The 14,683-nt window shown below is 51.3% G+C and overlaps 1 protein-coding gene across 1 annotated transcript; it reads right to left on the bottom strand.

Annotated features, from left to right (window-relative positions):
• Positions 1-3,443: 3,443 nt before the first annotated feature.
• On the bottom strand, positions 3,444-4,645 carry LOC133361669 (probable RNA-binding protein 46). The gene is made up of 2 exons (XM_061580654.1): positions 3,948-4,645; positions 3,444-3,875 (listed from the first exon to the last, which is right to left on the bottom strand). Exons 1-2 carry the CDS (start codon positions 4,602-4,604, stop codon positions 3,444-3,446), a joined length of 1,089 nt encoding a protein of 362 aa, XP_061436638.1. The 5' UTR covers positions 4,605-4,645.
• Between the last annotated feature and the right edge of the window lie 10,038 nt (positions 4,646-14,683).

Here is a 14,683-nt window from a genome sequence, read left to right on the forward strand (position 1 = left end):
TGCGAACGACGAGTTGTTATCACCACTACACATTAATGGGCTTGTATAAAATAACGTAGACACCAATTACTCAGATGCCTACAGAAGCCACGTGACCAGCACTGCTACCAGCTGCGCTGGTCACGTGGCGTGCCTCAACCCCCCACACCCCCCACCCCTCTCCCACAGACTCACCACACAGAGACCCACAGACTCACAACACAGACCCATAGACTCACCACACAGAGACCCACAGACTCACACACAGAGACCTACAGACTCACCACACAGAGACCCATAGACTCACCACACAGAGACCCATAGACTCACCACACAGAGACCCACAGACCCTCACCACCAGAGACCCACAGACTCAACCACACAGAGACCCACAGACTCACCACACAGAGACCCACAGACTCACCACACAGAGACCCACAGGACTCACCACACAGAGACCCACAGACTCACCACACAGAGACCCACAGGCTCACAACACCAGAGACCCACAGACTCACCACACGAGACCCACAGGCTCACAACACAGAGACCCACAGACTCACCACACAGGACCCATAGACTCACCACACAGAGACCCACAGACTCACACACAGAGACCCACAGACTCACCACACAGAGACCCATAGACTCACCAAACAGAGACCCATAGACTCACCATACTGACCCATAGACTCACCACACAGAGACCCACAGACTCACCACACAGAGACCCACAGACCTCACCACAGAGACCCACAGACTCACCACACAGAGACCCACAGGCTCACAACACAGAGACCCACAGACCTCACCACACAAACCATAGACTCACCACACAGAGACCCACAGACTCACACAGAGACCCACAGACTCACACACAGAGAGACCCATAGACTCACCACACAGGGACCCATAGACTCACCATACTGACCCATAGACTCACCACACAGAGACCCACAGACTCACCACACAGAGACCCACAGACTCACCACACAGAGACCCACAGACTCACCACACAGAGGACCCACAGACTCACCACACAGAGACCCACAGACTCACCACACAGAGATCCCACAGACTCGCCACACAGAGAACCCACAGGACTCACCACACAGAGACCCACCAGACTCACCACACAGAGACCCACAGACTCACCACTCAGAGACCCACAGACTCACCACACAGAGACCCACAGACTCACCACACAGAGACCCATAGACTCACCACACAGAGACCCACAGACTCACCACTAGAGACCCCAGACTCACCACACAGAGACCCACAGACTCACCACAGAGACCCATAGCTCACCACACAGAGACCCACAGACCTCACCACACAGAGACCCACAGACTCCCACACAGAGACCCACAGACTCACCACACAGAGACCCCAGACTCACCACACAGAGACCCACATACTCACCACACAGAGACCCACAGACTCACCACACAGAGACCCCACAGACTCACCACACAGAGACCCACAGACTCACCAACAGACACCCACAGACTCACCACACAGAGAACCCACAGACTCACCACACAGAGACCCACAGACTCACCACACAGACCATAGACTCGCCACACAGAGACCCACAGACTCACACACAGAGACCCACAGACTCACCACACAGAGACCCATAGACTCACCACACAGAGACCCACAGACTCACCACACAGAGACCCACAGACTCACCACACAGAGACCCACAGACTCACCACACAGAGACCCACAGACTCACCACACAGACACCCACGACTCACCACACAGAGACCCACTCCAGACCAACCACACAGAGACCCATAGACTTACCACAGCGACCCCATAGACTCACCACACAGAGACCCACAGACTCACCACACAGAGACCCACAGACTCACCACACAGAGACCCACAGACTCACCACACAGAGACCCATAGACTCACCACACAGAGACCCACAGACTCACCACACAGAGACCCACAGACTCACCACACAGAGACCCACAGACTCACCACACAGAGACCCATAGACTCACCACACAGAGACCCATAGACTCACCACACAGAGACCCATAGACCCATCACACAGAGACCCATAGACTCACCACACAGAGACCCATAGACCCATCACACAGAGACCCACAGACTCAACACAGGCCATTGGAACGTTGGTAACGATCAGGAACATGCCGTGACAAAACAAGGAAGTCTGAAATATGCTGGGTGTAAATCAGCACATCAAATTAAATCCGCAGGGGAGGGAAAGAAAGGCCCCAAGCATGCGACACTCGGCCGAGAGAGTGGGGAGAGAGAGAGGAAGAGACTTTTCACGACTTTATTTCCACTAAAACATGAAAAAAAAAACCATTACAGGGAAAAAACACGTAAATTGTGAATCAACAAAACATCAAACTCTTAACAGCTGTGTGTGCATGAACTACACACGGCACAGGGATAGAGGCTGTGCAAACGAGGCGGTGCACGGACATCTCCGTGTGTAGCAAAGTCGCTACGCTAAAGGGTTTTTCTATTTGATAAACAATCAAATGTTTTGACATGAGAATGCGACGTGAACAAGATACGTTTTTCTCCCCGACATTTTCAAAACGAAATGGCGTTGACGCGTCAAACACCTGAAATAATTTTTTCTTGACGGATTCAGTGTCGGTTTCATTAAAGTGTAATGACAGGGTGACACCTGGTGATGTCACAGGGTGGGTCAGTTGGTGGGTGAGTGGGTGGGTGGGTGAGTGGGTGGGTGAGTTGGTGAGTGGGTGAGTGAGTTGATGAGTGGGTGGTTGAGTGGGTGGGTGAGTTGGTGGGTGAGTTGGTGGGTGAGTTGGTGAGTGGATTGGTCAGTTGGTGAGTGGATGGGTGAGTGGGTGGGTGAGTGGGTGGTTGAGTTGGTGAGTGGGTGGGTGAGTTGATGAGTGGGTGGGTGAGTTGGTGAGTGGGTGGGTGAGTTGATGAGTGGGTGGGTGAGTTGGTGAGTGGATGGGTCAGTTGGTGAGTGGGTGGGTGAGTTGGTGAGTGGGTGGGTGAGTGGGTGGGTGAGTTGGTGAGTGGGTGAGTGAGTTGATGAGTGGGTGGGTGGGTACGGGTAGGCCGTGAGTCACTGGTGAGTCATCGTTTGTCACTCATTTCCCAACGTCTTGTCTCTTCTCACAATTCAAGTTCCTAGAATCAACCCACCCGCGCCTGCAACGTGGCTTCATCCCAGAGGTCGCAATCGGGTACCTGATACTCGTACCCTACCCGATACCCGGCTGGGTACGGGTAGCCGGGTATCGGGTAGGGTACAGGTACAGCTACCCGTTTGCGACCTCTGGCGTGCCGGCAACGTGAACATGTCGAGTGAGCGGCCGGGCAATTTGCAGTTTGACGGTGAACACCGCAACGGACGTGAGGTTCAGAGCGAACGCCAAGCGGTAGGACACCGTCCGCGGTCTGACGAACGCCGCCGCGATAGTCACGCGGCACTACGGATACGCCGAGAGGTTCTGGACGGGGCGGCCGGGAGGCGACGTCGCGACGGGGGCCGGGCCCCCCACCCTCGGCGGGTTCGCATCGCTGATGATTTCGTAGAGGAGCTCGCTCGCAACTTCGCGCGCTCCCTCCACGCTGGAGCTCAGGACCGCGGGGAAGAAGCCGCCGCCTTCCCGCATCATCCCGGGAATGAAGACCTTGTAGAGGAGGCCCAGGGGCTCGCCCGGCTCCACGTGCGCGTGCAGCTGGAAGGTCGCCCAGCCGACGCCGAAGCTCCGTAGCAGCAGCTGCAGACGTGTCTCCCACGACAAGATGGCCGCCTCCGGCAGCGCCTCGAGACCGATGGGCACGGGATGCGGGTGGTGAGGTGCCCGTCGCAGCCGCGTGAGCGCCGCCCAGCCCACAAACAGGCTGCTGCGCAAGGCCTTGTCGGCGCCGGTGCACTCCGGCACCGCCACCGCCACCTCCTCCTCGTCTTCCGTTGCCACCGCTGCCACCGCGGCCGCCGCCGCCGCCGTGTCCACCTCCGGGATGGCCCAGTCCAACTTGACGGTGCGGCCCCAGAGCTGGAAAGGAATTTGAAGCAGCTTCTTCCGTGCAAGGACGGCCGCGCGATGGCTCTCGTATTCGACGAGCGCGTAGCCTCGGTCGGGGCTTCTGTCGTAGCGACAGAAGCGCGTCTTGACGTCCACGACGCCCTCCGTGACGCCGCTCATCGCCGCCATCACCTGCGCCCGCGTCTTGTCCTTCGGCAGCCCCCCGACGAAGAGGCGGCGGTTGTCGACGCTCACGCGAACCGTGATGCGGTGCCCGGGACGGATCTCCAAGTCGTGGAGTCTCCTGACGGCGTCCGCGGCTTGGGAGCGCGTCGCGAAGGTGGCGAACCCGTAGCCGCGGTTCTCTCCGCGGTACGTCGTCATGACGCGCAGCTGGTACAGCTTCCCCACCGCCTCCAGCACGGGCACCAGCTCGTCCTCGTACAGGTCGCGCGGGATCCTCGCCACGAACACCTCGCAGCCGCGGGTGGGAGGGGGGCCCTGCCAGTCGGGCGGCGGTCCCAGCTTCCTCTGTCCGTTCTCCTGCACGACGTTGTAGCCCGTGCGCAACACGAGGTCCAGAAGGTCCCTCTCCACGCAGCTCATGATGTCGAGCATCGGCGCTTTGTCCACGGCGGCGGTGACGACGGGGCAGCGGTTTGGGGCCCGTTGGAGCCCTTGACACTCACCGGCGCAGAAGCCTCGTGCCGACAAAACCACGGCGGGGGGCGGAATCAACTCGTGAAAAGGCGGGAACTCGCTCGGGCCAAGCCTACAGGCCCAGCAGTGGAGAGAGGAAGAGAGAGTGGAGAGACGGATGGAGAGAGAGCTACCTTTGTAAACTCGGAAAATCACAATAAAATAGAAACCCAAGAAACTGTGTCTTGACCTTTGAACTGCCCTGTATAATGACCCCTCACCCCCAGTAGACGACCTGGTACCCCTCCTCACTCATCCACTCACTGACCCATCCACGCACCTCACACACCCAGTCGCTCACACACTCACCCACCCACTCACCCGCACACCCACTCGCTCACACACTCACCCACTAACTCACCCGCACACCCACTCGCTCACACACCCACCCACTCACCTCACCCACTCACCTCACCCACTCACCTCACCCACTCACCTCACCCACTCACTGATGATGATGAGAGAGAGAGACACGCAAACTCCAAATATACAGCAGTTGGCGTCGCCAGGGTCGGGATCGAACCCACGACCTCCTGTATACCAGACGAGGTAGTTAACATCTCCTAGCCACCGTGATGATGATGAGAGAGACACACAAACTCCAAATATACAGCAAGAATCTTCAGTATCGGGATCAAACCCACGACCTCCTGCATACCAGGCGAGGTAGTTAACATCTCCTAGCCACCGTGATGATGATGAGAGAGACACACAAACTCCAAATATACAGCAAGAATCTTCAGTATCGGGATCAAACCCACGACCTCCTGCATACCAGGCGAGGGAGTTAACATCTCCTAGCCACCGTGATGATGAGAGAGAGACACAAACTCCAACTCCAAATTAAGTTTGAATGTTTGCGTGTCGTTAAACCGGCCATCAGCCGACAGCCAATTCGCAAGGTTTATCACGTGACATACCGTGCCAATCTGTCACTGGAGCAGCACTAACCGGTTGTGTGTTGGAGTGTCTGTGTGTACACTGTGTGTGTGTACACTGTGTGTCTGTGTGTACACTGTGTATGTGTGTCTGTGTGTGTGTACACTGTGTGTCTGTGTGTGCACTGTGTGTGTGTGTACACTCTGTGTGTGTGTACACTGTGTGTCTGTGTGTACACTGTGTGTGTGTACACACTGTGTGTGTCTGTGTGTGTACACTGTGTATGTGTGTCTGTGTGTACACTGGGTATGTGTGTCTGTGTGTGCACTGTGTGTGTGTACACTCTGTGTGTGTGTCTGTGTGTGTGTACACTGTGTGTCTGTGTGTACAATGTGTGTGTGTACAATGTGTGTGTGTGTACAATGTGTGTGTACAATGTGTGTGTGTGTACACTGTGTGTGTGTACAATGTGTGTGTGTGTACACTGTGTGTGTGTACACTGTGTGTGTGTCTGTGTGTGTACAGCGTGTGTGTGTACACTGTGTGTGTGTACACTGTGTGTGTGTCTGTGTGTGTACAATGTGTGTGTGTACACTGTGTGTGTGTAGTGTGTGTACACTGTGTGTGTGTACACTGTGTGTGTACAATGTGTGTGTGTGTACACTGTATGTGTACACTGTGTTTGTGTACAATGTGTGTGTGTGTACACTGTGTGTGTGTACACTGTGTGTGTGTACACTGTGTACACTGTGTGTGTGTGTACACTGTGTGTGTGTGTGTTCACCACGCCCGGCGGACCCGTTATTCGATCCCGACTCCTGCCGGGGGAGGCGCTCCAGGCGCGGCGGGTCCGCTAGGAAAACTCGGGATGGCCCGAGGCCGACTAGGCCGCAGTCTTCCCTCCCCTCTGTTCTAGATGGTGACGGTGTTGCTGATGTTGTTGTTGATGTTGCTGATGCTGATGATGTTGTTGTTGTTGATGTTGTTGTTGATGTTGCTGATGTTGTTGATGATGTTGTTGATGTTGATGCTGATGTTGTTGTTGTCGATGCTGATGATGTTGTTGTTGTTGATGTTGTTGTTGATGTTGCTGATGTTGTTGATGATGTTGTTGATGCTGATGTTGTTGTTGTCGATGCTGATGATGATGTTGTTGATGATGTTGTTGATGCTGATGATGTTGTTGTTTTTGCTGCTGATGATGATGATGTTGCTGATGTTGTTGTTGTTGTTGATGCTGATGATGTTGTTGATGTTGATGCTGTTGTTGTTGTTGATGCTGATGATGTTGTTGTTGATGTTGATGCTGTTGATGTTGATGCTGTTGATGTTGTTGTTGTTGATGCTGATGATGTTGTTGTTGATGTTGCTGATGATGTTGTTGTTGATGCTGCTGATGATGATGTTGTTGCTGCTGATGCTAGGGGTGGTGATGATGTTGCTGATGATGGTGTAGATGATGTTATTAATGATGTTGCTGATGATGTTGCTGCTGCTGATGTTGTTGTTGTTGATGCTGATGATGCTGCTGATGATGTTGATGTTGTTGTATATGATGGTGTAAATGATGTTTATTGATAATGTTGATGATCGCATACATCAACATAATTTATTAATTTATTCAGTTAGGGTCGCCTCTCATTGTGGGAGGGGAGGGTCTTGTACCCCAGAAGTGACGTCATGTCATCTGCTGCCGCGTGACGTCATCTGCTGCCGCGTGACGTCACGAGCTAACAGGAAGCTGGAGGTCCGCGCGTGAACTGCAATCCGAGGTGAGAAATTTTCATTGCGGTTGTTGTTGTTTACCAAGCTAGAGCCTCGCTCTCTCTCTCGTAGGGATGCCACTAGAGCAGCAGCAGCAGCTTGTGAATCGATGTCCAAGTTGGAACTTTACAACGCGGGGCCTAGACACGCGGGGCCTTGCCTCCTGCCCTCGCCTGGTCGCGTTTGCTTTAATTCCCTCCCTTAAGTTTAATTTGTCTTCACGCGGCTCGCTACTTTGTCACTTTGGTTTATTGTAGATATTAACGCAGTTTTTTTTGTTGTTTTTTTACCAGCCCAAGCCCGCCTGAGCTGCTGTACCGCTCTTGTTTACAGAAGCTACCTGCCCACAACAACAACAAGGTGGGTTTGTCAACGCGTGTGTCAATGTTTTGACTTAAAACTTTCGTAACTGCAGCAATTCATATTCTTGGTTCTTTCGGTGAAGTCACGGAGATAGAAAATTTAATAAAAATAACATAATAAAATGAATAAAAGTAAACAAAATTGTAAATAAATAAAAAACCCCCACGACGTTTCGATCAAGTGGCATTTATTTGATGTTATTATCTGTTGTTATTGTCTATCTACGTGACTTTACCGAAAGAACCAAGAATACGTGTGAAAATGTGTATCGGTCAAAGACGCTAAACTCGTGCTGATGTTGACTCTAAATGTGGAGGGGAAACCCGGGAGATTCGGAGGAAAATCCACGCGACCACGGAGAGAGACACGCAAACTCCAAATATACAGCAGCAGCAGCAGGCGTCAGGGTCGGGATCGAACCCACGACTTCCTGTATACCAGGCGAGGTAGTCAACATCTCACCACGGAGAGAGAGAGACACGCAAACTCCAAATATACAGCAGCAGGCGTCAGGGTCGGGATCGAACCCACGACTTCCTGTATACCAGGTGAGGTAGTCAACATCTCACCACGGAGAGAGAGACACGCAAACTCCAAATATACAGCAGCAGCAGCAGCAGGCGTCAGGGTCGGGATCGAACCCACGACTTCCTGTATACCAGGCGAGGTAGTCAACATCTCACCACGGAGAGAGAGACACGCAAACTCCAAATATACAGCAGCAGGCGTCAGGGTCGGGATCGAACCCACGACTTCCTGTATACCAGGCGAGGTAGTTAACATCTCAACACGGAGAGAGAGAGAGACACGCAAACTCCAAATATACAGCAGCAGGCGTCAGGGTCGGGATCGAACGCACGACATCCTGTATACCAGGCGAGGTAGTTAACATCTCACCACGGAGAGAGAGAGAGACACGCAAACTCCAAATATACAGCAGCAGGCGTCAGGGTCGGGATCGAACCCACGACTTCCTGTATACCAGGTGAGGTAGTCAACATCTCACCACGGAGAGAGAGAGACACGCAAACTCCAAATATACAGCAGCAGCAGGCGTCAGGGTCGGGATCGAACCCACGACTTCCTGTATACCAGTTGAGGTAGTTAACATCTCACCACGGAGAGAGAGAGAGAGACACGCAAACTCCAAATATACAGCAGCAGCAGGCATCAGGGTCGGGATCGAACCCACGACTTCCTGAATTTAGCTTTTATACATATTCCTTTTGTAGCCAGACAGCCGAAATTGTGTGCTCGGAGTTTTTGGTTAACATTCATTTTTAATGACCACTTGCCCTCTCATTGTGTGCCATCACAGCCCGTGTGATGAATTTGAGAAACGTTTTTACTACATCATGAATATACGAATAAGTATAGACGTGTAAGTCACGTGTGACTGTATATATGCATTCTTCTGTGCCTCGATACTGGTGTGGATATTCCTATTATCTGTCTGCAGCTGACGCTTCCTTCGACGCTTCCTCTGCAGAATTGGTCTGATGGAGCAAAGGCAGTCAGCACAGCTCGGTACGGCAAGGCAACAATGCGACCAGAGTGCATACAGCACGGATCGCACTGGAAATTTGACACAGCACCAGAGAACACACACAGGAGACAAACCCTTCAAGTGCACTGTGTGTGGGAAAGCGTTTGTACATTCATCTACTCTTGTAAAACACCAGAGAACACACGCAGGAGAGAAACCCTTCAAGTGCACTGTGTGTGGGAAGACATTTTCACGGTCATCTTTTCTTAAAAAACATCAGAGAACACACACAGGAGAGAAACCCTTCAGGTGCATTCTGTGCGGGAAGGCGTTTACACAGTCAGAACATCTTCAAAGACACGAGAGAATACACACGGGAGAGAAATACTTCAAGTGCAGTGTGTGTGGGAAAGCGTTTGTACAGTCATCTACTCTTGTAAGACACCAGAGAACACACACGGGAGAGAAACCCTTCAGGTGCACTTGGCAGGAAGGCGCTTGCACTGTCATAAAATCTTCAAGTACACCAGAGAACGCACAAGCATCAGAAGATCTGCAAGGAGTGGAGTCTGAAATCAGCTTGTGAAAGTCAAAGTGCCGCAATGAGCCCATCTGTCATCAAACAAGAACCGGAGGAAAATCCCAGCTTTGACACTTAAAGGTATTGAGGTGAAATGTGAAGAGGTGATGGTGAAGAGCGAAGAAGCGAAGGTAAAATGTGAAGATGAAGATTAAACTGCAAAATCGGACCTTCACATTGATGGAGGCAACGTGAAGCAGGAGGAGAATTCTGACTGTGAGGCAGAGCGAGGCAACTCCCAGCAGTTTGTGGAGGTGGAGGTGTGGGTGGACTTCATAGACAACACAAAGTCAAATGGAGACCCGGTAGATGTGTAAGCCAGAGACGATGTCGCTCCAATAGATGCTCCTTTCTCACAGGCCTTTAATGAAAAACACGTTCCTTCGGAGTGGGCAGGTAGGAACTTGGTTGGACAGCGCATTCGTGCACGACAGACAGACAAATAATCCCTGGTGGGCAAGTGTGGAACCTGTTGTTCCTCTACCTGTATGTATACAAGATCACGTGACTTGAGGTAGCCAGGCAGACAGCCCCCTTCACTATCGCCCCCCCTCCCTTAGGCCCCTCCCCAGACCCCCCCCCCCTTAGGCACCTCCCCTCTCCGTACCCGGCAGTAGGTCTCCACCAATCAAAGAGCTGTTTATGTTATATATATATTTATTTATGCACGACAGACAGACAGACAATAAATCCCTGGTGGGCAGTGTGGAACATTGTTCCTGCCTGTAAAATGTGAAGTTGAACACTCAGTTCCTGGGTTCAACCTGCAGAGTAAGAGCGAGCAACCAGTCTTTGGGTTGGGTAGATCCCTGTGTTACGATCGAAACTTCCTGATCTACTATTCTTTTTGCTACCTACATGACTTTACTGAAAGAACCAAAGAGTGTGTGAACAAGAGCCTGTCAGTAGGGGGCGACGATGTTTCATGTCAGTTGTGTAATTTGTCGGTAATGTTGAGAATTTGCTACATTTTGACTCGAGACGCAAGCATGCAATGGCCTACTCGTTTTGAATGACACAATAGTATGTTTTACATCCACTGTTAAGCAGACGGTGCATAATTATTTAAAATAGTAAAGTCACGTAGAAGGGAAGTAATAAAATAATAAAAATAAAACATAATAAAATAATTCTCACGATTTTATTATGTTTTAGTTTTTATTATTTTATTACGTCCCTTCTACGTGACTTTACCGAAAGAACCAAGAAGATGAATCCCTGCAGTCACGAAAACTTTAAATCGATATTTAAAATAGCTTAATATGATGTAACCTGGTGCAGTATATTTCACTGCAGTAATTACATTTTGTTAAAATGTAAAATGTCTGTCAATAATTTAGAATGAACACTGATTTTGTGTGTACGTGCAACATTTTATTTATAAGGGTCAAACATTGAATAAGTGATGTTAGGACAAAGTGTGTGTTTTTGGAAGTAACCTGTACAGATCACTCAGGTGAGACCCGTTGTTCTTGTGATACAGCTCAAAGGGTATTTTTGAATCCTTTATATTAAGTTCGCTTGCTTGCGTGCTTGCTTGCTTGCTTATGACCGTGCAAATCTTTCGGTCGTTTTTTAACCCACTTCCCGTGATCCAATCGAGCTGACATTTTGCACACAGACTGGTTGTGCGTGACAATTTTCGTGAAAAAAAATATCAAAAATTTTACACTGTTTAGGGAAATTTTTTAAAATATTTAATTACCAATTGCTTAATGCTGGCAGACAATCATCTGACCCATAGATGGCAGCCATCTCAAGCCAGAGGACGAGAGGACTCTAGCCGCCACGCATATAAAGGATTTAGAGTGAAAAACTTTGTTTTTACGGGTTAATTTTTTGTGTTTCGGGAAGCATTTGTCTCTGGAGCAACTCATCGTCTTTGAAATAGGGAGCACGCTCGGATCATTCATCATTTACAAGGCGTACCGCTTAAAACTCACGTAGAGGAGATACATTCTCTACAACACGAATTATAATTTTATATTACGTGTTGACATTGATTTTGTCAAAACTAGGACGAGAAATGCTCCTTGTTGATTAATGTCTGGATGTTCGTCACCACCAATCAGGGCCCACTGGTGGCTTGTACTGAATCAACGATGCACTCTCAGAAGGCTGTGCTGTTTATAGTTTGTGTAAAACATTCCTTTGTTTCGTGGAGAGACCGATAAATGAATGACGTCTTGTCGATCTTTTTCATATTTGTGCACATCGACGTCCCACATTGCTTACCACATGTTAATGTGTTGTGTAGTGAATGACGACACGGTTAACAATGAAGGTGGTAACTAACACCAGGGGTAGGTGTCCTACACTCGGTCCTTCACATGGACCTTTGGCTCTATCTGCTGCTAGCCTGGGCTGTCTCTAAGGGCTTTCACACTCGAGTCAGGACAGGGGTTCAGCCAACACCTTCCGACCAAGGAGAGCAGCACCTCCCGTAACTACAGCCGGCTTCTACACACTTCTTGAGCACTACCCCTGTGGCTGTCTCTTCAGCTCTTTTCAACTGCTCACCATCCCGGGCTCCCACAACGACCCCGCTTTCATCACGGGTCCCCCCTTAAGTACCCCCAGGTGACATGATGTCATCGCACCTCAGAGCGTATGATGTCATGCCTCCATACTACACTACACTAGCTAGAGGGCTGAATTTTGCAGTCGCCCCAAACACATCCCAGTGGATATAATTGCCCAGGTTGACGTAGCCCTCAAAGGTTTGGGTCACATCCCAGCAGATGTGGCAAGATCTGAAATCGTCGCCATCCTCAAAAATGCTAAGAAACCCATTAGTAACATCAGCAGGGACGGGCGCTCTGAACTCGCTCAATTGAAAAAGAGAGATGACATTGTCATCCTTTCAGCCGACAAGGCTAATGCCACGGTCATGGATAAAACCACATGCAACAAAATTCAGGACCTTAATGATGGCAGTTATACCAAAATCAACAAAGATCCTACCAACTGCCTGGCTAAAAAACCCAACAATATCACTATCTCGACTTCTCTAATCGGACCGACCAAGCAGCTCTATCTAAAACCTTTGGCTGCTAGAGTGGAAAATGATGGCAAGCTACCATTCCTGGATGTTTTGATCGAATCGAGGCCTGATGGCTCGTTGGGACTTTCCGTCTGCTGTAAAGCCACCCACACGGATTCCTATCTAAAGCCTGATTCCCACCACTATCCGGTCCAAAAGAACTCCCTCATAAAAACACTACACCATAGGGCCCGCTGCATCTCCCACCAGCGCCACCTAGCCTGTGGACTGGAGCACGTACACCAAGCCCTCAAGGTGAATGGATACTCAGACCGCATAATCCGCAAAGCTGTATCCCCAACCATGGGGAGACAACCATCTGAGGACCCAATCAAAACCATCACTTTGCCATACATAGCAGGTGTTACCAAAAAGATTTCCAAAATCTTAAACAAACACAAGATACAGGTCCGATTCAATACAGTACACAAAATCCACGATTTGATCCCATCTGTGAAGGATGTCATGCCTGACATGCAATACCCTGGTGTCTACAAACTAAGTTGTGTCTGCGGCAGCAGTTATGTGGGGGCCGTTGGCCCCCGGGTTCCCACCCGCCTGCATCCCCTATTCTGTTTACGTTACCCCACCACCCTAATACCCGCTATGGTTTCGCCGGGCTTCGAACGCGACGCCCCTACCCATACGGCTTCACGCAGCGCTCCCACGCTGCAAGGATACGTGCGCACAGCATCAATCAAACGGCATACTCCCCCTCTTTACACCGCTAAGTACAGCTCTCGAACGCTGCGAGCGTGTGCCCGTCTATAGCCCTATGCGGAACTCGCCTCCACGTCGAATAACCACGTTACCAATGCGCACCCGTATCCGACACGTAGCGAACGTACGCGCACTCACGCACAGCTCCCCGCGACACTCACCACTGAATACTCGCGTTATGATCGCGCACCTGTATCATACACGGAGTGAACGCACGCACACCACACCGCTCCACACGAGGCACACTGCTCGACGCCGCTCTGTGCAGCGCTCCCACGAGGCGAGCCGCAGCACTACACGCGTTCACACCGCTCACGAGATCACACGAGGCCACGCTTAGCTATTAATGATTTATTAGTTGCTACCTGCGAATTGATGCTGAATCAGTATGAGTCGACGAGGCTGGCCTATTCTACCACCTCTGAATCTATTCTCTATTTATCGGCTATGATCCTACTTCACCTTCTTACTCACTGTTAGGTGCCCACGGCGGTTCGTTGATCCCGTACTCGCAGCGTGCCTCGATGCGTCTCACGGACGTTCGGGTCGCTGGACTGGAGAGCGTCCTGTCACCTGGCGCTGGAGAGAAGAGAGCGATTTCCCCTTTGCGCCCCCTATTTATCCTCTCTACCTCAAAGGGATCCGGCTCTGAACAATGGGCTCGCGCCCCTCTGGCACGCGCACGGCGGTTCCGGGCGCTGTTGATATGCTAATCAGTGTGCGGCGTGCGTGGCGTAAATTCTAATTAATCCCTTACCCTCCCTAACAATGGGGCCTGCGCGCTCAAGCGTAATTATCCCAACCCTCCATGACTATGCGCAACAGCCCCTGCGGTCCCGCTATTCATGCTGTCCCGTCCCTCCCCTGCTTGCCCCGTCGACCCATGGGGGTGTGTGTGGGGGGAAATGCGCCTCAACCGCGGTGGCCGAATGCCCCACGCCGCGACCACACCATATTAAGGCTGGTCGCAGCGCCGCGGCGCAACGTAGCACGGGGGAGGTCGTCCAATTCCCTGATCGCCGGAAACCGTGAGAGTTAATCCCGATAAGGGTTTCTCGGATAAAAACCGGTCGGCCAGGTGACCTCCCCTCGGAGCTCTATGGGGGGGGAAATGCGTGCGGGTGTGTTCATGTGAGGTGAGGTGAGGGGGACAAGGGGTTGGC

Source organism: Lethenteron reissneri, unplaced genomic scaffold (genome assembly GCF_015708825.2).
Source record: "Lethenteron reissneri isolate LAM-NWPU_2019-01 unplaced genomic scaffold, ASM1570882v1 scaffold_1196, whole genome shotgun sequence".
Classification (NCBI taxonomy): Eukaryota; Metazoa; Chordata; class Hyperoartia; order Petromyzontiformes; family Petromyzontidae; genus Lethenteron; species Lethenteron reissneri.

What these genes read in the sequence shown, in the direction of transcription:
- LOC133361669 (XM_061580654.1), bottom strand. Translation starts at nt 4,604, where the DNA reads ATGCTCGACATCATGAGCTGCGTGGAGAGGGACCTTCTGGACCTCGTG. An exon ending in CGGCGGCGGCGGCGGCCGCG is followed by an intron (nt 3,876 to 3,947) that starts GTGGCAGCGGTG and finishes GGCGCCGACAAG; the next exon opens with GCCTTGCGCAGCAGCCTGTT.